The sequence below is a fragment of the Caretta caretta genome, chromosome 11 (genome assembly GCF_965140235.1).
Source record: "Caretta caretta isolate rCarCar2 chromosome 11, rCarCar1.hap1, whole genome shotgun sequence".
Classification (NCBI taxonomy): domain Eukaryota; kingdom Metazoa; phylum Chordata; order Testudines; family Cheloniidae; genus Caretta; species Caretta caretta.
Genome location: NC_134216.1, coordinates 8,253,503 through 8,277,402, shown reverse-complemented (window position 1 = coordinate 8,277,402; position 23,900 = coordinate 8,253,503). Strand labels below are relative to the sequence as shown.

Below are 23,900 nucleotides of genomic sequence, written 5' to 3'. Positions count from 1 at the left end.
TATCCAGGAAGTTGATGTTGGTGTGGGAGTGTTCTAGAGAGAGTTTGATGGGTGGTGGTGGTTGCTGAAGTTGTGGGGGAAATTTATCAAGGAATTTAGTTCATCTGTCCAGAGGATTGATGTATCTCAGGCATATCACTGGTTTTGTGGTGCATTTTCCCTGAAATTCTTCCTTGACTTGGCCCATGAAAAGGCTGGCATACTGGGAAGCCACCTTATACCCATGGTTTGGACAAAGTGTTCGTTAAATGTGATGGCAGTGATGCCGTCATGGTGAGGGATGTCGGTGTGTAGGAAGGCGACATCTGTAGTGGCAAGGATGGCATTCTGAGGGAGGCTGTTAATGTTGTCGAGTTTTTGGAAGAAGTTGGCAGTGTCTTGGAGGAAGCTGACCTTTTGCGTGGCGAATAGTTTGAGGATGGTTTCTACGAGTCCTGATATTCCTTCTGTGAAAGTGCCATGGCCAGATATGATGGGTCTGTCTGGGTTCCCTTTTTTGTGCATTTTTGGAAGCATGTAGATGGTTACTGGGGTGGGAGACCAGGGGTTGATGAGGTTGTAGAGTTTTTCTTGGAGTTGTCTGGGGAAGGATTTGATGGTATCTTTAAATTCCTGTGTGAATTGCGGTGTGGGGCCTTCATTGAGTTTTTTATGCTAGGTGGTGGCAGAGTTGGCCTCATTGACGTAGACATCATGATTAAGGACTATGATGGCACCTCCTTTGGCTATTGGTTTGTTCACGATTTGATGACTGGATTTCAGAGACTGTACAGCAATCCTCTGGATGGCAGAGAGATTGCGTGGATATAATATTTGTTGAGGAGTTCATTCAATTTTTCTCCAAAAGTAATCAATGTAATGATCAAGTGTGTGGTTTCGTCTGCTGCGTGCCTGTGTGCAGTCAATTGATTACTTTTTCTTATGACTATCAACAGAAGTGTGGTAGTTGTGAGTATCATCATCTTTGTTGTGAAAGGACTCCTTAAGAGTCATCAAAAGAATTCTTCTCATTTTCCACATGTTAGTACGCTATAAGGTTCTGTGGTGGACAAGAAATTCAGTCCCTTGGAGAGTACAGTTAACTACTGTATAGATTAGAAGTAGTCTTGATAAGTTGATGATGTTGGGGTGTTATTTAGTGTCCATGTGATGGGTTATGGTATCTTGGTTTTTCCCAGGGGTGCTGTTGTCGGTTCTGAAGTTGTTATTGTTGGTTCCACTTTTTGTGTTGTTGGCTGTCATCAGATTTTTGTTTGTTTGTTGTTTGGGGTTTCCTGATTTTTTTCTTCCAGTGTGTGGGAGAATGTGATGATTTCTTGTTTGAAGTGGTCCTTTCTGGAATATGTAAAGTTCAGGAGATGGTTCCTCAGTTTTTCTGACGTTTTTCTGGTGACTCCTCTGGGAATTATATTTTGTTTGTTGAATCTGATCAGGAAGTGGATGTCTGGCTTCCTCCTTCTTTATGTTGTGAAGGTTCCATTTTAAATGGCAAAATTTGATATCTTCCATAGTTATTTGCAGTGTTACTGTAGCCATCTCGGTCCCAGAATATGAGCGAGACAAGATAGTTGAGATAATATCTGTTATTGGACCAACTTCAGTTGGTGGAGGTATGAGCTTTTGAAGTTCACAGAGCTCCTCTTTAATATACTTCTAACCACATACACTCTTCTACAGTAATTCCCTGCTGCTGGTAAAGGCAATGTACACAGAAACCTTACGCAGGCAGATCATAATGAATGACTGAAGACTTTTCTTAAAGAAACCAAAATTTCCTATAAAAATTCACACACTACTATAGAAATAAAGTCTCATATATAGCCTTTCTTCAAAGTAATTTAAAGATTAGTATACTCATTCTGAATCTTCCCTCTCCTCCAAACTGTGGAATACTTCATATAAAGACATGCAAAAATACTGCATTGTAAAAATTCACCTGTTAAGTTTATTCAGGCAATATTTCTATAAAGGCACAGCATCTGTAGACAGTGATATGACAAAATAAGAATAATTTTTTCTGTAAATTCTTACATATGCTGATGATGTAATTTTGCTATTTCTTTTTCAAAGTCTTGAGGCTGGCTAGGGATGAAAGAGTAGTCTGAGAGGTAGCCTGGCAAGTTTTCTGAATGGTTGTAGTCTCCCAATTCGGCTAAGAGATTGAAGGGAAAGGTTATTACTTGTTTAGTGCAAACAATATATTCAGCATTGTACAACACCCAAAGTTTAATACAGTCCTGGCCTCAAACACCTTATGATCTAGAACAGACAAAGACAACAGAAGTTTGAGTTCACCTTGTTTCTTTAACATGAGTTATAAGCTCAGTCGGTATCACAGAAGAAGTTTTAAAAAAGGACTTGAACAACAAAAAGGTGCTGGCTTGGCCTAATGGTTTATGAAATGTTAATGTTATAATTTACTTAACTTACTTTCCACCTATATAATGATTAACCCTAAATAAACAGAATTTTGTTGCTCCAGGGTATTTCTGTAATCAAACACTGTTTATGTGTGTCCATGTTTTCATTTCATTATGAGGACTCACATTTTCAATCTTTCTAAAACCTGTTATAATTTTATCCTCTAGAAGATTTGAAAAATTAACCTAATGCATTCTTGCCAAGGTATTTCCAAAACCAAAAAAATTGCTTATTTTTGTATCAGCTCATTTCTCAGTTTATTCAAACAACTGAAGATTAGAATTATAGAAATCTATCATAATTTTTCAAACCATGTTTTATAATTTTGCCACATTAATTAAGATCACAGCTCCTGCACTGTTAAATCTAAAATGTATGACCCATTTCAACAAACAAAATGGGTAGGATTGCTAAAAAGTTAGGCTTTGAGCGCATGACTATAATTGGACAGTACTGAAAACCAGTTTAAAAATCAACTTCAGATCTTGTAACTGATTTATTGTTTTGGTGAAGCAGCACATTTAGTTAAAGACTGTCCCAGTTCTATTTCCTTATAGCTAGGGCCCTACCAATTTCACAGCCGTGAAAAAAGAAAAATGCGTCACAGACCGTGACATAAACCCTTCCCCGCGAAATCTGACGTCCCCTTGTTCCTAGGAGTACCCCAGATGACCCCACTTTAAGTATGCTGCCCTTTTAAGTAGGCCATCAAGTTCAGACACAGCAACAGCTGTCAGCAAGCTCCCTCATCCCCCCTGTCCTGAGCCCTGTTGTGTCCCTCCACCCCCAACTCTGTGGAAATGGTGTACTGGGTGGGAGGGCAGGGGGAAGGCGACACCCTGACATGAGCACCCGTCTCCCTTCCCCCACCCTCGCACTACACAGCAAGCAGGAAGCTCCCCGGAGCAGCTCCAAGGCAGAGGGCAGGAGCAGCACACAGGAGCGGGGGAAGGGACACCTGAATGGCTCAGCACTTGATAGCCTGCTGGGCGTCTGCCCAACCACGCAGCTTATAGGGAATTTAGCCCTTACAATACAGTCAGATTACAATATAATTTCTGAAGCTCAGTAAACAATGTTTTTACACCCGTGAATATACATACACATTTTCTATTTTTAAAAAAATTCTTTTCACTTGACTTATTTCATTGTCATGATTTATATGGTAAGATCTTTTCTAAGGTATGTATTTTAATAATTTTACAGCATTCTTGTACTATATATTTTATTTCAACCAGAAGCCCAGACTTTTTTTTAAGAGCAACTCATATGAGAAGGCATTTAAATACAAAGCTAACTTGGCTGGAAACATAATTGGATCAAATATTCCTGCAAGTTTCATTACTAATCTAAGCTATATACTTTATATATAGTATATGTCATAAAATAGACTTAGCTATGTACTTTTCACAAACACTTTAATGGAACGTTTTTCTGGCAAGCAGTATAGTAAAAAATATCACATAAGTATCTAAAATAGCAGAAACGCACAAGGGTCAGAATTAAGGTAATTTTAACATCTTGATTTTTGTCATTTCCTGATTTTACAATGTGTAACTACGCATCATGTTAGTTTTCCATGTAATTGCCCAGATTTTTATAAAAGGAAGAGAAAAAAAGAAAGGACAAAAAACTTCACTATCCAAGACTTTACAGCTCTGCTATCTTTTTTAAAATTGGCAACCGTGTTTATAAAAGTTATGTAAACTGGAACTATCCAGCTAGACACTACCAGAACTCCCTGTTCCACACACTTTTGGATGTTAAAAGTAAAAAATATCTAAATCTACAAACAGCTTCAGTCTCATTACTGAGGAAGTAACATATTACATTTTAGAGCATACAGAGATTCACAAAAAGCATTACTTTATCTTTAAACAGTAGTATAAAGAGGAAATGGAAAGCTGGGAGCTTACTAGTAATACAATTTCATGACCACTTCAAATGAAAATACCATGAAATCCATGAAAAAAAGGTGTACCTTTCCTCACTGATGGAAAAAATACCTATTTTTGCACAGATTTAGGTATAGCTCATCACACATCCATTTGTGTATGCTGATTACTATTCATTAACTTATGGTAACTTAGCTGATCACTGAAAAGCCAGAAAAATAAACGGCATAATTGAAATAACCTATGTACTCATACCTAGTTAGTAATTATACTTACACTGAACAGCGTAGGAAGCCAAAAGAGCAGCAGTATTATAAGGACAGGGCAATCTATAATTAAAAAAACAAAACTGTACACCTGATGTAAATTATGAACATTTTGAAAATCTTCTGATTTAATTAATTTATTTACCACACACAGATATGAACAGTAAAGCATAAGTTTTTCAGAGACATTTTTATTATAAGTATTTCCTTTTGCCAGTACTCTAAAAGAAACTCTATTTTATCAGTTCTTCAGCAAACATTACATAGCTCATAACCTTTATGTAAAATTATTAATTGCTAAAAATTAAATAATGTATCAATCTCAGCAAATTGGTCATAATATTGTATATATTGGTCAGCATAATAGAAGAGGCTTACCTTCCAGTAAGAATGTCTTGTTTAATTTGCAGAAAATACTGGTACCTTAAAAAACAAAAATACTACAATGGGTTGATGAAATTTGATTGTATTTTTAGACAGAAATGTCTTCCTAAATTTAATAGAAAGCTGAAATATTTGATATCACTTTTGAGACTATTGTGTTAGAATCATTTCACCAGATATCATTATTTCTTAAGCTCTGAGAGGTAGCTATTAATATGAGATCGCAATTAAAGTCATGTATATATCCATAAATTTAAAATTATCTACTTCTGCAGAACATCCAAATTTACGATACAGTTCATGAAGACATCACAATTAATATTCAAATTTCACCGAAAGATAGAACCAATGGAGAAAATAGGAAATGGCTACCTTGTGAAAAACAAAATAGAGAACAAAACCATCCAACTTTGGTGCCGTAAATGAAGCCACACAAAGCTGTGTTCAGGCACCTCACTAAAAGTTGCCTGCTGTTCAGAAGTACTAAAGCATTTATAAGATTGGACGATTTAGGCGTTTACTTTTAGGCACCCAATTCTGAAGATTTTTTCCTGACTCAGCCCATATTACACATATATAAACCCTGTTTTATTTTTGTTCCAGGTATACAGAAGCAGAAATTAATTTAGCACCTGAGGATATCTGACACCAATTTATTGTTTCAATTTAATATCAGGGTTGAGTGGTTTGTCTTCCTCCCTCAATCTAGAAAAACTGAGTGCAAAATCTTATTCCATTATGTTAAAGGCTTTCTGAAATTGTTCCTACCTTCCATAATTTTTTATTCTATAAACTGGATATTTCAGTATTTTCTTCTTTTATTTTAAATGACTTTTAAATGAGAACAGCCTGTTTAAAATAGCTGATCTGCTCCTCCCACTGTTTACTCTTAAGGTGGGAAATAAGCAGCAAAATAAACAGATGAAAAATTCAAGACAAGGGGACTGTTTTCAATCAAGTACATTTAGTGACAGAAAACAGATGACAGCAAGTTACTCACTTATTGCAGCTATTTTATGACCCAAAAAAAGGCAACCTTTATTATATTTAAGTGTATTTCTTTGAGTCCGTATTATATACTACGAGTATAAGCTACAGTTCACATTTTCAAATGCAACTACTGATTTTTGGGTACCTCCATTTTTGGGTGCACAAACTGGGATAACTTAAAGGGCCCTGGTTTCCAGAAAGTGCTGAAAAACTCAGCTACTGAAAACCAGGGCCCTCTAAGTTGTCTGAAGTTGGGCACTCAAAAATGAAGACACCCAAAATGAAGTCATATTTGAAAATGTAGGCCTCTTTGAAAAAGGAAAGAGACTTTGTGCAGGATGAGATAAATTTGAACATGTCCCCATAATATATTCACCCAAAGGTTATATATACTAAGTTTCCTCCAACCCTTCATTAAGGTTTAGAGGATTTTAAGGAAGTGAACATTAATATCTAAATTAGAAAGGTGACAAAGCGCACAATACAAATGAGAACGACGCCCATAATAAGGGGTATAGTGGCAACAGGTGAATCTCGCACTTCTTGCAAATTCCCTTATGATTTCTAATGAGACTGCATTCTTCTGTTTTATCATAAGCCATTATTTCTATTGGAAACAATAACTCACATTGAGTCACAATATTGGCATTTGTATTTTTTGTTTTGATGCCTCGATTAACAAATGCCCCACTATGACATTATTGACAGGAACTGTGACTGTATAGATCATTGTTGCAACCAGGTCCTATAGTTGCACCAAATCTTGTACAAAGGAGGTCAAGTAAGGTGTCTATCAAAAGGTACTTGCATCTCAGTGTGTTTCATAGAATCATAAAATATCAAGGTTGGAAGGGACCTCAGGAGGGCATCTAGTCCAACCCCCTGCTCAAAGCAGGACCGATCCCCAATTAAATCACCCCAGCCAGGGCTTTATCAAGCCTGACCTTAAAAACTTCTGAGGAAGGAGATTCCACCACCTCCCTAGGTAACGCATTCTAGTGTTTCACCACCCTCCTAGTGAAAAACTTTTTCCTAATATCCAACCTAAATCTCCCCCACTGCAACTTGAGACCATTACTCCTTGTTCTGTCATCTGCTATCACTGAGAACAGTCTAGAGCTATCCTCTTTGCAACCCCCTTTCAGGTAGTTGAAAGCAGCTATCAAATTCCCCCTCATTCTTCTCTTCTGAAGACTACACATCCCCAGTTCCCTCAGCCTCTCCTCATAAGTCATGTGTTCCAGTCCCCTAATCATTTTGTTGCCCTCCGCTGGACTCTTTCTCAGAGCTCTGATTCTAAGTAGCACCAGTGATGTATTTGATCATCTTAGAATCATAGAATATCAGGGCTGGAAGGGACCTCAAGAGGTCATCTAGTCCAACCCCCCACTCAAAGCAGGACCAATCCCCAATTTTTGCCCTAGATCCCTAAATGGCCCCCCTCAAGGATTGAACTCACAACCCTGGGTTTAGCAGGCCAATGCTCAAACCACTGAGCTATCCTGCCCCGCCATATTTTTTTTTAGAATCTTATTGAGAAGGGACTCTTCAGATTAAGTGTCCAATCAAGAAACACTTAACTGACAATAAGAAAAGGAGTACTTGTGGCACCTTAGAGACTAACCAATTTATTTGAGCATGAGCTTTCGTGAGCTACAGCTCACTTCACCGAAGTGAGCTGTAGCTCACGAAAGCTCATGCTCAAATAAATTGGTTAGTCTCTAAGGTGCCACAAGTACTCCTTTTCTTTTTGCGAATACAGACTAACACGGCGTTACTCTGTTAACTGACAATGGAACTTGGAGACTCCAATCCACATGAGGAGTTTTCCTGGGAACGTTCAAGGTAGCATGTGAGCAATGGCTGCTCTGCCTGTAAAGAACTGAGTCATGCATGGACATGTGACTTGCCCATGTGACTCCAAACTCCACCTTGCTGCTGTGATTTTCCACAGTAAGAACAAAGGGGTCCTTCCAAATGGCAGAGGATATAAAAGGCCCTGAAAACTCCTCCATTTTGTCTTCAGTCCTGCTTCTTATCCCTGGAGGAACTTTGCTACAAACTGAAACTCTGAACAAAGGACTAAATGACCCATCCAAGCTGTGGATGTACTCCAGAGACTTGATTTGAACCTGCAGTTTATTCCATCACTGCTACAAGCCTGAACCAAGAACTTTGCCATTACTATATGTAATTGATTCCATTTAACCAATTTTAGCTCATCTATTTCTTTCGTTTTATGAATAAACCTTTAGATTCTAATGGATTGGCAACAGCGTGATTTGTGGGTAAGATCGGACTTGTATATTGACCTGAGTCTGGGGCTTGGTCCTTTGGGATCAGGAGAACCTTTTTTCTTTTACTGGGGTATTGATTTTCATAACCGTTAATCCCCATAAGGAGTGGTGCCGGTGGTGATACAAGGGAACTGGAGTATCTGAGGGAATTGCTTATATAAAACTTCTGGTTAGCCAGTGTGGTAAAACCGAAGTCCTCTCTGTTTGGCTGGTTTGGTTTGCCTTAATAATAAAGGACACCCAGCCTTGGGCTGTGACTGCCCTACTCTAAGCAATTTGTCCTGAATTGATACTCTCAGTTGTGTCCCACCAGAGGCTGCTTCATCACACCCACACAAGCACAAAACTTAAATATCACTCTTGCTTTCTTGTACATAAAACACTGCTTTGGGACATCCCAGGCCCCGGTAATGATCCCATCATGTATTTTTCTTCTTCCACTTCTGCTTTGACAGTTGCAACACAAGCATTCATACAACTCAGGCCTTGGGACAGTAAATTAATAGTAAATAATTGTTTATGTAGCTGTTTATATTATCAAAAGTACTGTATGTACTAAAATATTTAACAGATTGAATTCTGTCATGACAGTAAATATTAAACATTTAGAATTAATTTATTGCATTAAAAATTAAGAGGATTTTTACCTATTCTTTCATTTTATTACAAATTGGTATGTGAACAACAACTGCCTCAAAATAGTTATGTAAGGGTTCCTGATATGGACTTTTAAAATAGATTAACAATAGTGAAGAACCCCACAAGCATTTTTACAGATGTGATGCACAGACCGAGGAACCAACCCATCCATAAGTGAAATGCAGTTACCTCTGGGGTGCAATGTGGCAGCTATTTAGGGGAAGAAACACCACATTTTGTACCCAGGAGTAGAAAGAGAGTGCATGTAAAGTGACCAGAATGGAATTCTGCAAACTGGCACTTATCAAGGACATTGGGCCTAACACACCCCTAATACCCACAAAAAGTACTATAGGATCTTCAGCTGATCACACTTAATAGTAAGTACAGTTTTACATGTCATCCTGAAGGTATTAAAACTGACAGAAGACTACAGACTGAAGGCCATACCACCTGTAATTCTTTAGCCAATCTTAACATGATAGATAAAAAATTGTTTTAATATAAAGCCTTATCTCCATCTTAAAACACCAAGGTGTAGAGAAAAGAGTGGACTATATGGAAAACAAGCTTATTTTTTAATTTAATTTAATTTTATTAATAAGTCTATCTTGCTTTTTAACAAGTAAATTTAACTTCCTGTTTCCTATGTTTTGTGCTTCAATTTATATAAGTGTTAAAATGATGCAAAACAAAATTTTGGGGGAATATTTCACAGGTGTGAATTTAAGGCCTTGTCTACACTACCGCGGCAAGTCGAACTAAATTACGTTACTCCAGCTACGTGAATATGTAGCCGGAGTCGACATAGCTTAGGTTCACTTACTGTGGCGATGTTCTATTGTACTTACAGGACATCATGAGGAAGCTTTCTTAAACAGAATTCATTCTGTGTTCAATGTGTTGTAAGTACAGTGAAGTTAATTAGTTGTTAGCTAACTAGGTATCACTTATGGCACGTAAATCTCTTCTACGTTGTTGAACAAAATGGGAAATCAGTAGAAATTAAAGCAACTTTAGCAATGTAGGTCTAAAATAGCTTGCACAATGCATTCACTTCTTAAATAGTGAGAACAACAAAGATGGAGTTATGTTAAATTAAAAACCTTTCAGCTAGCAATTTTAATAAATGTTAAAAATAGATTGTTTGGTAGCAAGAGTTTATTTAAATGGACAGGGGATCAACGGGTAGCCAAAAATATGCCCCTTTGTTGCTCATGTCTGTTGGTCCCATGAATATTAACAGCAATTTTAGGACATTTTCATCTGCCTTATGTGCCAAGTTACACACAGCCAGAAAGATTGGAAAGATAGCATCTACAGAATTATTGATTAGCAACAGTCAATGCTGGTAAGAAAATGGCTATCAATTTCTGCAAATATGTCATAAAATATCTCATCATATATTTCATCTAAGTTTTGAAAATTTAAAAAATTGCCTGTTCTAACAACAGAGATAGGAAAATTTAGGCTCTTTGGGAACCTAAATAAAAAATGGCCTTCCTGGTTTTTTAGAGGGACCAAGCATCTACAAATCCCAATGAAGTCACCTTCTGTCGTAGATGCTCAGCAATTTGAAAAAAATCAGACTGCTTATACTTAGGTGCCTAAAAATGGAGAAGGCATCTACATTTACACACCTTGGTTTGAAAATTTTGCGCACACCTCTTGAGAACACAGGACATTCACCACTTTTTAATCTGGTACCAATTGAGCATTCACTTTAAACAATTTAGGCCCAGATTAGTAGAACTATTCAGGCATTGCTGTACTCAACACTGCAAAACCTAACTGATTTAATAGCTTAATCCTCATTTTCAAAAAGTTTTTTACAGTTGCCTAAATCCCTTTTGAAAATGAGATTTAAGCTCCTAAATCAGTTAGGTACTGCAACACTGCTTGCAAAAATGCCTACATACCTGTAAAAATCTGAGTGTTAGGCACATTATTACACAATAGGCACACGGAAATTACTATATTTGCACTAGCTAAGTTTGCCGCTATATCACCATAAGTTTCTATATTATACTAATAAAAGTGAAGTTGAAGACTGATTGATATACATGAGTGAAAAAAATTACCAAGGAACTAATACTCAAAATGAATGATGAGTTAGCATAATTTCAGAGAAATTATGATGTTTCAAACAGGAGACAAATATGGGTTAAAATTAAATTTGTACCCATGGATGAATAGGAGAAAGAAAGTTTCCTTTTTTCTTCTCTTCTCTTCCCTTCCTTACTTTTCTTTTCCTATTTCTACTTGAACAATGTTTTCTGTGAGATTATTTCATATGTACACTATATTTCTAAACTATGTATTCAAAGGCTTCATTTTAAAGGTTTTTGTGCTTACAGCATGTGAATTTTAATTATCAGCTATGGAAAATCCTAAACACATTACAAAAAAACATGAATAAAGCAGGTTTTTAAGAGAGACAATTCCAGTAACACTTTCAGAAAACTAATTATGCTTTTTGTTAATACTTAGTTCAACTTCTAAATTTCCTAGAAGAATTTTGCAATGGTAAACTACCTAAACCTACCTTGTATATTCTTCCTGGAGCTTGTTAGGGTCACTTACAAAAAATTTGACTCTAAAGTTCAAACTGTAAGGAGATCCTCCTAGAATTAACAAAAGCATTTCTAATTAATCAGGTTACTTTAAAATCCTTATTCAATAAAAATTATATTTGAAACAGACCAAATAAATATATTTGCTCACTTTTTAATTGTTTCCTGATTGGTTTGTTTGGATCCAGCCACCTCTGAAGAAAAAAAGAGATAAACTATAAAATTTTCTTTTTTCTTTTTCTTTTTTTTTTAAAGAAAACAACACTTATTTCATAAGTTAGTCTGACATGATCATGTTAAACATTTATTTTCTTCTTACTTAATACCTGAGCTTCTTTTGCAGAACTGGCCTTTTGGCATGCAAAGCCCAGTGAGTAATTTTCTGAAAGATCACAGGTTATCAAAAACATACCCAATTACTCCCTCTGGCATCTGTTTCTATGTACCTTATGGAGCTAAGGCTACTCCCAGCTACCTTCACAGGTGGTTGCCTGCAGCTGGGCTAGCTACTTAGCTGAGCACCTGGTTATAAGGGTTAGAATGTAACAGTGTGAGAACACTACTGGACTGACAACAAGAGACCACAACATTCTAATTCTGACACTGAATTACTCAACCTTTCTGGATTTTTTCCACCATCTGGAAGATACCTATTTCGCAGGGGTGCTGTGACAATTAGTTAACATTTGTAAAACACTACATGTAAAATTATCTAAAATACATAAAAAACCCTTCCAATGGCTGTGAACTAATAGTTTCAGAACCCAAGTTTAATGGGAAGATTGCATGATGAAATACTTTGAGACACTGGCAACTGAAAAACAGCTAGGCTCCATTTCTCTTGCTGCAAGGAACTAGGGTACTCTAAAAAAACTTTACTTCATTCAAAAGTAAGCTGTGCAACAGTACCCTACTAAGATCTAAATGAGAAAACAAGTACTTGCCCTACTATAAATTAATATTGGTTTTTCAAGGTGTGTGTCCATATGTATTTCATTTCTGGAGTGCATGCATACCATGCACATGAGATCAGATTCTTTTTATCAGCAAAATCCATTGAGGTTGCATCTGAACCCTACGTGCAGGGAGCAAAACAGCAGAGTGGGCCCAACTGTCCCTCAGTTTCTTTCTCAAGACAGAATCTAGGTGTTACAGGACTACATGGTAGCAGGGAGGAACGGCAGATCATAGAATATACATGGACAACACAACTCAAATAATCCCATTTACTGGAGGCTAAAGTACCTGTTCTTTCTTCCAAGTGATTGTTCAAATGTATTCCACTTCTGGTGACTCACAAGCAGTGACCTTGTAGAAAGGAGGATTGGTGCTTGCAGTCTATTTCAATAACGATTGGAGTACTGCTCTGCCAAAGTGCGTGTCTGATACTGATGCCTCTACCAGTGAATTATACTGTATAAAATGTGAACTGATCCCCTCATAGCTTCTCAGAGAATCAACAGGTTGTCTCTGCTGATGGAGTGGGATCCAAACTGCATGAGTAAATCTAATCTAGCTAACTCATAGTATGATTTAATACAATTAGAGACCCATTTAAATTATCTTTGGCTAGATACTGCCTGATCCTTCATTCTATCTGAAAATGCTATAATTAGCCTAGGGGAGCTTTTGAATGGTTTTGTTATGCCCAGCAAAATGACAGCCTTAACTACATCAAAGGTATGCAGTTTGGCTTCCCCATGGTTCAGTTTGGGAAAGGAAACGGCAGATGAATCACCTGAGTTAAATGGAAGCATGAAACAATCTCTGGTAAAAATGCAGGGTTAGTCCGAAGGGTCACCTTATCCTTATGGAAAGCAATGTAAGGTAGAGCAGCCATAAGTGCCTGAACATCCCTATCCCTTCCAGTTGATGATTGTGCTCCTCCCTGTCTGCTGACACCGTTGTGTTGTCTGTCATCACCTGATCTGTCAGTCCACTCAGCACAGAGAGAAATACTGTGCAAGCTAGTCAAACAGTTCAGAGCTGTAGTATATTATATGAAGGTGATTCTCTTCAGGAGCCCATAGGACTTGGGTTTGAAGGTAGTGCAGGTAAGCTCTTCAGCTGAGCACACAAGCATCTATTAGCAGTGCCCTGGTGACAAGTGGAGAAAACAGTATCCACGTTTGCAAACCTGCAGAGTCCTTCTACCAGTTTAACTATTAGAGGACTTCTCAGGGGATTAGTACCCCCATGTTCATATGATCTCTGTTTGGTAGATACGCCATTTTCAACTAGTTTTGTAAGGTGGATATAGTCTGGCATGCCATGTGATGTAAATACAGAAAACAATGTGATCAAGAAAACAGAGGCAAACTCTTACTGACATTTAAGGGTGACCCTGCAGCTGGTTGATGAGGTCTACAATGTTACTGAATCTGTTTTATGGCAGATAAGCTCTTGCTGTTGTGGAATCTAACACTACCCCTACGAACTCTATCCTTTGGGTTAGCACTAAAGTTGACTTTTCTCTATTGCTTCTGAGACCCAGCATAGTGTAAAGTTGTAGGATCATATGAAATGGAGTCATTCATTTGTTGCATTGACTCCCTCAAATGAGGGAATCATTGTGGTGCGGGTCTACCTGTACCCTTTGCTTTCTCAGGTGAGCCATCATGAATGCCAAGCACTTGGTAATTACTTTTGGTGCTGCTGAAAGACCAAAGGGCAGGACTCTGCACTAATTGTGGTAATTTCCCACTTGGAATTGCAGGTATTTTCTGTGTGCAGTGTAGACTGATATGTGAAAGCATGTGTCCTGTAGGCTAACAGCATGAACCAGTTTTGGGGATCTAAAAATGGGATTAGAGAGGTTAGGGATTTGAATCTGAAGTGGCAGATTAAGGTGTTGAGACAGCTCAAATCCAGAACTGTGCGGCATACCCCTTCTTTAGGATTAGAAAATGTGAGTAAAACCCCTTCTCTCTGAATTCTAGAGGCACTTCTATTGCTCCAAGATTCAGATGTAAACTCATTTTTAATAATCTCTCATGAGTGGTTCCTGAAGAGGGTTGGGTGTTAGGAAGGTTCTGAAATTGAATGCAACACCCACATTCTGATGATTTCTAAGATCCTGAGGTGATGTGATTCCAAGTTTCTGGAAAATAAAAAAAGGCAACTGCCAAAAGAAGGGACAGGAAAGGGAAAGAAAGTAAATAGATCCTCTAAATGCTCCAAGTGGCTCTTGACTAATATGTCAGATTTGCTACTTGAAGATGGACACAGCATGACTATGCAGAGGCTTTCCTCCATTGAAATCTCTACTTTTTCTAGAAAAAAGAAAAGGAGTACTTGTGGCACCTTAGAGACTAACCAATTTATTTGAGCATAAGCTTTCGTGAGCTACAGCTCACTTCATCGGATGCATGTAGCTCACGAAAGCTTATGCTCAAATAAATTGGTTAGTCTCTAAGGTGCCACAAGTACTCCTTTTCTTTTTGCGAATACAGACTAACACGGCTGTTACTCTGAAACCTACTTTTTCTAGGTGGTTCAGAAGATCGTTGTTGGCTATAGCAGTAAGCAGAGGGCCCCTCTCTAGAATAACTCAGCAGTCTGGGTTGTTTCCTTCCAGGGACTGATGTATTAAATCCCAAAGACTAAATACCACCATATGAATCTTTCAGGAAGAGCACAGCTTCCTTTGTCTTGATGTTAAAGGAATCCTCAAGAACTGTCTGGACCTCTTTGGTAGTTTTCTCCGCTGTTTGGCAGACATTTTTCAATAAAAAGATATTTTGTCCCAGTTTAAGATGTCATATTTCACTAAGCCCTGGTCTACACTACAAGTTTAGGTTGAATTTAGCAGCATTAGATCGATTTAACCCTGCACCTGTCCACACGACGAAGCCATTTTTGTCGACTTAAAGGGCTCTTAAAATCGATTGCTATACTCCTCCCCAACGAGGGGATTAGCGCTGAAATCAACATCGCTACTGAAAAAGTCTGTTTACATGTCTGGGGATGGAGCGGAAATCCTCCAGGGACATCTCAGTGAAGTTCTCCTGGAGGTACTCCCAAAGCCTTTGCAAAAGGTTTCTGGAGAGGGCAGCCTTATTCCGTCCTCCATGGTAGGACACTTTACCATGCCAGGCCAGTAGCACGTAGTCTGGAATCACTGCATAACAAAGCATGGCAGCGTATGGTCCCAGTGTTTGCTGGCATTCAAGCAACATCCCTTCTTTATCTCTCTGCGTTATCCGCAGGAGAGTGATATATTCATGGTCACCTGGTTGAAATAGGGGAATTTTATTACAGGGACATTCAGAGGCGGCCGTTCCTGCTGGGCTGTTTGCCTGTGGCTGAAAAGAAATCATCTCCACTATTAGCCACTGGGGGCAGGAGGGGCACGACCTTGTACCGAAAGCACATGTGCTATGTAATGTTAACAGGTTGGTTCACTGTGAAAGAGTCTACCCATTGTTCTCTAAAATGTGTCTTTTTAAATACTACTCTCCCTTTTTTTCCTCCCACAGCTGCAAATGTTTTAACACTCCCCGTATCACCTCGTCCCAGAGGAGTGCGCAGATAAGAAGGCGAAAAAAACGCACTCGCGATTAAATGTTCTCTGAGCTCATACAGTCCTCCAGCACTGAAAGAGTTCAGCAGAATGCGTGGAGGCAAGCAATGTCAGAGTCCAGGAAAGCACAAAATGAACACGAGGACAGGAGGGATGTGAAAGAGGAGAGGTAGCAGGAGCAAGAGGAGACAAGGCAGGATGCAATGCTGAGGCTACTGGAGGATCAAACTGATATGCTCCGGCGTATGACTGAGCTGCAGGAAAGGCAGCAGGAGCAGACCGCCGCTGCAGCCCCTGTGTAACCAACTGCCCTCCTCCCCAAGTTCCACAGCCTCCTCACCCAGATGCCCAAGAACACAGGGGGTGGGGGGCCCCCCTCCAGGCACCCAATCACTCCCCCCCAGAGGACTGCCCAAGCAACAGAAGGCTGGCATTCAATATGTTTTGAAGTGCAGTGTGGCCTTGTCCTTCCCTCCTCTACCACCCCCACCCAGTGCTTCCCTCCTCCCCCACCTCTTCTGGGCTACCTTGGCAGTTATCCCCCTATTTGTGTGACGAATTAATAAAGAATGCATGAATTTGAAACAATGACTTTATTGCCTCTGCAAGCAGTGATCGAAGGGGGGAAGTTGGTTGGCTTACAGGGAAGTAGAGTGAACCAAGGGGGTGGGTCTTCATCAAGGAGAAACAAAACAGAACTGTCACACCGTACCCTGGCCAGTCACGAAACCGGTTTTCAAAGCTTCTCCGATGCACAGCGCGCCCTGCTGTGCTCTTCTAACCGCCCTAGTGTCTGGCTACACGTAATCAGTGGCCAGGCGATTTGCCTCAACCTCCCACCCCACCATAAACATCTCCCCCTTACTCTCACAGATATTGTGGAGCACACAGGAAGCAGTAACAACAATGGGAATATTGGTTTCGCTGACGTCTAACCGAGTCAGTAAACTCCACCAGTGCGCTTTTAAATGTCCAAATGCACATTCTACCACCATTCTGCCCTTGCTCAGCCTATAGTTGAACAGCTCCTGACGACTGTCCAGGCTGCCTGTGTATGGCTTCATGAGCCATGGCATTAAGGGGTAGGCTGGGTCCCCAAGGATAACTCTAGGCATTTCAACATCCCCATCGGTTATTTTCTGGTCTGGGAATAAAGTCCCTTCCTGCAGCTGTTCAAACAGACCAGAGTTCCTGAAGATGTGATCGTCATGTACCTTTCCCGGCCATTCCACGTTGATGTCAGTGAAACATCCCTTGTGATCCACTAGTGCTTGCAGCACCATTGAAAAGTACCCCTTTCAGTTTATGTACTGGCTGCCAAGGTGGTCCGGTCCCAAGATAGGGATATGCATTCTGTCTATCGCCCCACCACGTTTAGGGAATCCCATTGGAGCAAAGCCATCCACTATTACCTACACATTTCCCAGAGTCACTACCCTTGATAGCAGCAGCTCAATGATTGTGTTGGCTATTTGGATCACAGCAGCCCCCACAGCAGATTTCCCACTCCAAATTGATTCCCGACTGACCAGTAGCTGTCTGGCGTTGCAAGCTTCCCCAGGGCTATCGCCACTTGCTTGTGAACTGTAAGGGCTGCTCTCATCTTGGTATTCCTGTGCTTCAGGGCAGGGGAAAGCAAGTCACAAAGTTTCATGGAAGTACCCTTACGCATGCGAAAGTTTCGCAGCCACTGGGAATCATCCCAGACCTGCAACAATATGTGGTCCCACCAGCCTGTGCTTGTTTCCCGGGCCCAGAATCGGCGTTCCATGGCATGAGCCTGCCCCATTGCCACCAGGATGTCCAAATTGCTGGGGCCCGTACTTTGAGAGACGTCTGTTCCATATCCTCATCACTCTAGTCACTGCGCTGCTGTCGCCTCCTTGCCTGCTTTTGCAGGTTCTGGTTCTGAACATACTGCAGGATACTGCGCGAGGTGTTTACAATGCTCGTAACTGCCGCGGTGATCTAAGCGGGCTCCATGCTTGCCGTGGTAAGGCGTCTGCAGGAGAGCAAAGTTGTAGCGGAAGCGATGGCTGACAACGGATGCCACGAGAATAGATATTTATAGAGAACGATGAGAGGACCTGCGAGGTGGATGCAGGAGAGCAGAGTTGCAGCGGAAGCGGGAGCCCATGACAGCCAACATGAAGAAATTTGCTATCGAGACAAGCGCAGGGGAGCAGAGTTGCAGCGGAAACAGTGGTTCGATGACGATGGTTAGTAGTCCTACTGCACTATCTGCTGAAAGCAGTATGGCATCTGCATGTAAAAAAGGTGCGAAACGATTGTCGGCCGTTGCTTTCATGGAGGGAGGGGCGACTGACAAGATGTACCCAAAACCACCCGCAACAATGTTTTTGCCCCATTAGGCATTGGGAGCTTAACACAGAATTCCAATGGGCGGCGGAGACTGCGGAAACTGTGGGATAGCTACCCACAGTGCAACACTCTGAAAGTCAATGCTAGCCACGGTACTGTGGACGCACTCCGCTGACTTAATGTGCATTCTTCATTTTTTTTTTTGCTCATCCTGCTGAGCAGTGTGCCTCCTCAGCCTGAATGATTTTGCAGATAAAGGAGATGTAGCTTTTCAGGGGGCAGGAGAGGTTGGTTTCCATGTTGGCAGCATGCCCCAAGACTCCCAGTCAGGTAAAGGGGGGGAATGTAAAAAGTAAACTAACAACATAAATGCTAAAAGTAATTATAACTGAATACTCTACAAATGTATACAGTAAATCATACTGGTAAGATGTCTGTTTCATTCTAGTTCTGACGTGCCCCTTTTATGGTATGTAATTATCTGCTCAAAGCCCAGAAGGTTTCAGAACTAAAAAAGACACTAACCTTTTAATCACATGCTCACTAGATAACTCTGAGGCTCCCTCTAAGCTCTGCAGGGCTGCTTCTTAATCACATCTGCCCCCATTTCTACACCATTGTATTCAATTAGCATTACACACATAACAGCAGAACACTAGAGGGAGTTTGGATATAAGAGTCAGGAAGGAAGGGAGAAAATGGGAAATAAGATGGCCACAGCCGTTGCAATTTTGTGAGTTTGTCTGAAGAAAGAATTGTGTTGAATGTTACTGTTCTTTTATTTAAGTCAAAAGACAACTCCTAGCTCTCCCACATCCACATTTATTTCCCTGTTATATCAATGTTTTTCTCCCCATCAACCTTGTTCCTTGAGGAAAGAGTCTGGAATGAAGAGGTTAAATATGATTATTACCTTGACAGTATCCCTATCAGAACAGCCTACAAGTGATATAATCATGGACGAAAACCCCAATTAAAAAACATCTAAAATGTGCTGAACAGCTTTATTTGGAAAAAGACTGAGTTCTATTGGTTTAAGCCACAGACGGCCAGGAGAAAGAGGAAAAGAAAGTTTAGAAAAATCAGGAAACATCATTGAAAGTATTAGATTCCTTCTGTAGTCTCACATTCCAGGGAGAAAAGTACCATAGAGGTAGTCCTCTCTAATAAAACAAGTCAAGGAACATTACTGTAGTAATTGAGGACCTCAATCTCTTACACACACAATAGATATTCAGTAAAACAGATGAAAGAGAAGGTGGGGGGGGGGCGGGCACAAAAGCCATTATTCCTCCTATTTAAAGTGTTGTTTTTCTTTGTGAAACTATGGAAGTCCAATTCTTTCTATCCTAAGGAACAAAAAGCATTCAGTGTCCACTGAAAGCAAAGGGGGTAGATTACTGACTGTACGCGCAACATTCAAGAATTGCTTTCTAGGTCACGGATTTCTATTGTTCATCCTGTGCACATGTTGAGAACAACAATGCTATCTTGTCACAAAAAAGGATGGAATCTAAGTCTGGACACAAACTTGACATGCTCATAACAGAAAATAAGCAGGGAATATAATATTACAAGCAGTAAAGTCTAGTCTTAAAACCAGTAAATACTTAATGGGATGAAATGAGAAACTTTTCAAGAAATACAGACCACACATCAAATATAAAAAACACTTCATAATTGTTTATATAAAATGTAGAACACACATTTTGTAAAATGTATTTTCTATAAAAGCTTGAATAAGATGGCTACTTTAATGTGCACCTGCTTACTTAAGTAATTTTTTGGATTTTTAAAAAATGTATTAAGTATATTTTAATAAAGAATGCAGGAACACAAACATATGTCACCAGGAGGTATTCACACATAGCCTCTCTTTAAAGATTAAATCTGGGTGAATCTCCCATTTAATCTGTATCACTGTTTATTTATTCCAGACTAATAAAAACAGTTTATAGTGAAAAATCATTATTTTAACATTCTATACAGCAATGGTTATCTCAACCTTTCCAGACTACTGTACCCCTTTCGGGAGTCTGATTTGTCTTGCATACCCCCAAGTTTCACCTCACTTAAAAACTACTTGCTTACAAAATCAGACATAAAAATACAAAAGTGTCACAGCGTACTATTACTGAAAAATTGCTTACTTTCTCATTTTTACCACAGAATTATAAATCAATTTGAATATAAATATCGTACTTACATTTCAGTGTATAGTGTATATAGAGCAATATAAACAAGTCATTTTATGATTTTAGTTTGTACTGACTTCACTCGTGCTTTTTACGTAGTCTGTTAAACTAAGCTAATATCTAGATGTGTTGATGTTCCCTCTGGAAGACCTCTCCAGGGGTATGTGTACTCCTGGTTAAGAACCACTGCTATATGGCACCTTATTACACTCTGTCAAGTTCAAATTAGCACCACAGGACAGTTAAGAACAAGGATCTATCTTGTCCTTATAGGCTGCCTTGTTAATATTTAGAAAATGCTTCCAGAAAAGAAAAAAAAATTAATGCAAGTGATCTTTAAACCAAGGGTGCCAAACACATTCTAGACTTTTACATATTAGGATTATGATGTGCATTACCTAGAACATGCTAACTAACACATTTCTAAAATCCACTGTAAATAAGTCATAGACAACTGCCATCAACAGGTGCCAAAACTGGTCAAGTGCTTTGTCTATAATACATTTTAAATACTATTAGTTATCACAGGTGTTCTCAACCTTTTTCTTTCTGAGGCCCTGCCAACATGCTATAGAAAACTCCATGGCCCACCTGTGCCACAATAACTGGTTTTCTGCATATAAAAGCCAGGGCCGGCATTAGGGGCATTGCCCAGGGCCCCACGCCACAGGGGGCCTCGCGAAGCTACATTGCTCAGGCTTTGGCTTCAGCCCCAGGTGGCTGGGCTCGGGGCCCCAGATTTCAGTCCCCTGTGATGGGGTTTTAGCTTTCTGCCCTGGGCCCCAGTGAGTCTGATGCTGGCCCTGCTTGGTGGCCCCCCAGAAACCTGCTCGCAGCCCCACAGGGTGGCCCAGACCCCTGGTTGAGAACCACTGAGTTAGCACACACTAACTAACATGCTAACATCACGCCTTGAAATCCTTGATTAGATAAGGCCTCAGTGGCAAGGGCTGAACTACCTGTTCAGTTACAGTCCATGGGTTGGGAATAAAAAGTTCATTGACAAGAGACAAACTTAGCAGTTTGTACAATTTTAGTTTGTGCATAGCTAAGTTAAATACTGCATTTAATTATTTATTAATTAAATGTTTTACAGAAGCATCTGGAACAGAGGTGGGCAAACTACAGCCTGCAGGCCACATCCACCGTCCAGCCTGGCCCTTGAGCTCCCGGCCTCTTCCCCGCTTTTCCCCCCTCCCCCACAGCCTCAGCGCACCACAACCCCAGCACAGGAGGGGGCTGCACTGTGGGGGCAGAGGAGAGCAGGAAGGAAGGCTCACCTGCAGCCTCAGGGGAGCAGGCAGGCAGTGCGGGTGCGCGGGCGGAGGACTGAGGAGGAGCACCGGGCAGCCACACAGCTGGGTAGAGAGAAGCGATGCTTTGAAGGGGAAACTGCCACTTCTCTCCGGCTGCGCGGCTGCCCCGCTCCTCCTGAGTCCTCCGCCTATGTTCGCAGGGCCGCATTCTGAAAGGGGCTTTAGAGGGGGGGTGGGGACGCAGGGGGCCTGTCGGGGCGGGGGTGTGGATAGGGGTCGGGGCAGTCAGGGAGCAGGGAGGTTGGATAGGCGGTGGGGTCCCAGGAGGGGGCGGTCAGAGGACCAGGAGTAGGGGGGGTTGGATAGGTCGGGAGTTCTGGGGGGCGGGGGGCAGTCAGGGGTTGGGAAGTGGGAGAGGGCAGATAGGGTTAGGGTTTAGTGAGGCACAGCCTTCCCCACCCAGCCCTCCATACAGTTTTGGAGCCCTGATGTGGCCCTCAGGCCAAAAAGTTTGCCCAACCCTGATCAAGAAGCCCCAACCGAGATCTGTTAAAGACAATTATTTTCTCTCTTTTGAATAAAGGTATGTATGAAACATTTCTTCCTCTCCTCATCAACTTACGTTTCTGTGCATTCCACCCTGATAAATCAACTCAATCTTCCACCTTTTTTGAGACTTTCCCCTATCTGCAGTTTCATTTTGTATATTAATGCCAGCTCTCCTTCCTACCCCCCACCATATTTAGGAATTCCATACCCGAGGGAGTCTCTCCTCTTCCCCTTCTCTTTGGGAGTTTCTCCCTCTGCTTCATGTTCCATCTGAAGAGGTCAGAGAAGCAGCTGATTCCATTAATCCTGTAAACTCAGCAGCAGTGGCAGTAGCAGCAGATGTGAAGGAAGGAGACTGAAAAGAAGCCTCATCTTTGCTCTGGTGCTGCATGGCTCAGTGACTGTATGGAGTGGAGTATGGAGGTTTAGAGAGAAGGACTCCGCTCTTGCATAGCTTTGGCAGTGCTGGCAGGGGCAAAGGGTGTGGGAGGCTGCCAAAGAGCCTCATTTGAGTCTCATCTGTGCAATATTGCAGTGCTGCTGGCTGTACAGGGGGAGAAGAGGAAGGAGGAGGTGTTCAGTACCTGTGCCCTGTCAGGTATAATGTTCCTCCCAATCCCACCTTCCTCTCAGATGCTCTGAGCAGATGCTCTGATGTGGGCTGGATAACTTTTGTAAACAACAGAGGGAGTTGCTAGACAGAAGAAAAAGTTGGAACTGGCCACTCCTGCCTTAAACTGTCCCAAGTAACTCAAAATTACACTGTCAGAGTTTTAGCCATATTGTAGGTTACTTTGTGCTTATAGTGCCTTCCACACTGTATCACGAAGTGTCTTCTAGATGATTACAAACCAGTAACTACAATGAAAATTCTTGCACAAACATTCTAACCATAACAAACAGAACAGCAATAATAAAAGACATAATTGAAAGTTACCATTAGATCCAACAATTAGTATTTTTCTAACTTTGATTTTGATATTTCTAAGGTTAGAACTCACTGCCACTCAAGGCATGTAAACTATGATTATACACTGTCATGCTCAGAAAAGTCTTTTATTCATTATTTTAGGGCAATAAACTGATTCTCCTTGCTAGATATTGGACTACACAATATATAATGGATTCAGAGATGTGTACAGTTTTGGACTGGAATAAAAAAAACCTATCTTCTATGTATACGCATAATCTGAAAATCAATTTTTTTAACTGGTAGCCAAATAATATGGAAACTACCTTGTACCCCAGCTAAAGACAATCGTTCAATTCAGTATACAGAGATTTAACAAGAGTCACATACTCATTTCAGCTTTCACTTGATGACTATAAGCATTAACACTTTGTCGCCAAACCTGTACCTATTCTATCTCTCTGCAGGTTTTTGACAAAGTTAGCCACGAGGTTCTGCTGACCCACTTATATGATGATAGCAAATGGTCCTCCTCTTAAAAGTTTCTCACCTGTGGAGGCCCATAGGGATCTATTCTGTCCTTCCACCTCAAATATCTACATGAGACCACTTGGAGAATTTCAGAGGTGCCACAAACTCTGCTGTCATCGGTATGCTGATGATGCCCAGATGTACATTTTG

General features: G+C 40.6%; 1 protein-coding gene across 5 annotated transcripts in view; it reads right to left on the bottom strand.

Moving 5' to 3' along the window:
• PTPN4 (protein tyrosine phosphatase non-receptor type 4) overlaps window positions 1-23,900 on the bottom strand; it is a 229,810-nt gene that overhangs the window by 123,539 nt on the left and 82,371 nt on the right. For 3 of the 5 annotated variants that reach the window (XM_048868477.2, XM_048868476.2, XM_048868482.2), the window contains 5 exons: window positions 11,617-11,659; window positions 11,438-11,537; window positions 4,961-5,005; window positions 4,593-4,645; window positions 2,032-2,152 (listed from right to left, as the gene is read on the bottom strand). In XM_048868477.2, coding sequence (XP_048724434.2) covers window positions 2,032-2,152; window positions 4,593-4,645; window positions 4,961-5,005; window positions 11,438-11,537; window positions 11,617-11,659 — 362 coding nt within the window. Of the gene's footprint in view, window positions 1-2,031; window positions 2,153-4,592; window positions 4,646-4,960; window positions 5,006-11,437; window positions 11,538-11,616; window positions 11,660-22,517; window positions 22,854-23,900 lie in introns of all 5 variants that reach the window. The other 2 variants (XM_048868484.2, XM_048868481.2) reach the window with 2 other exon arrangements.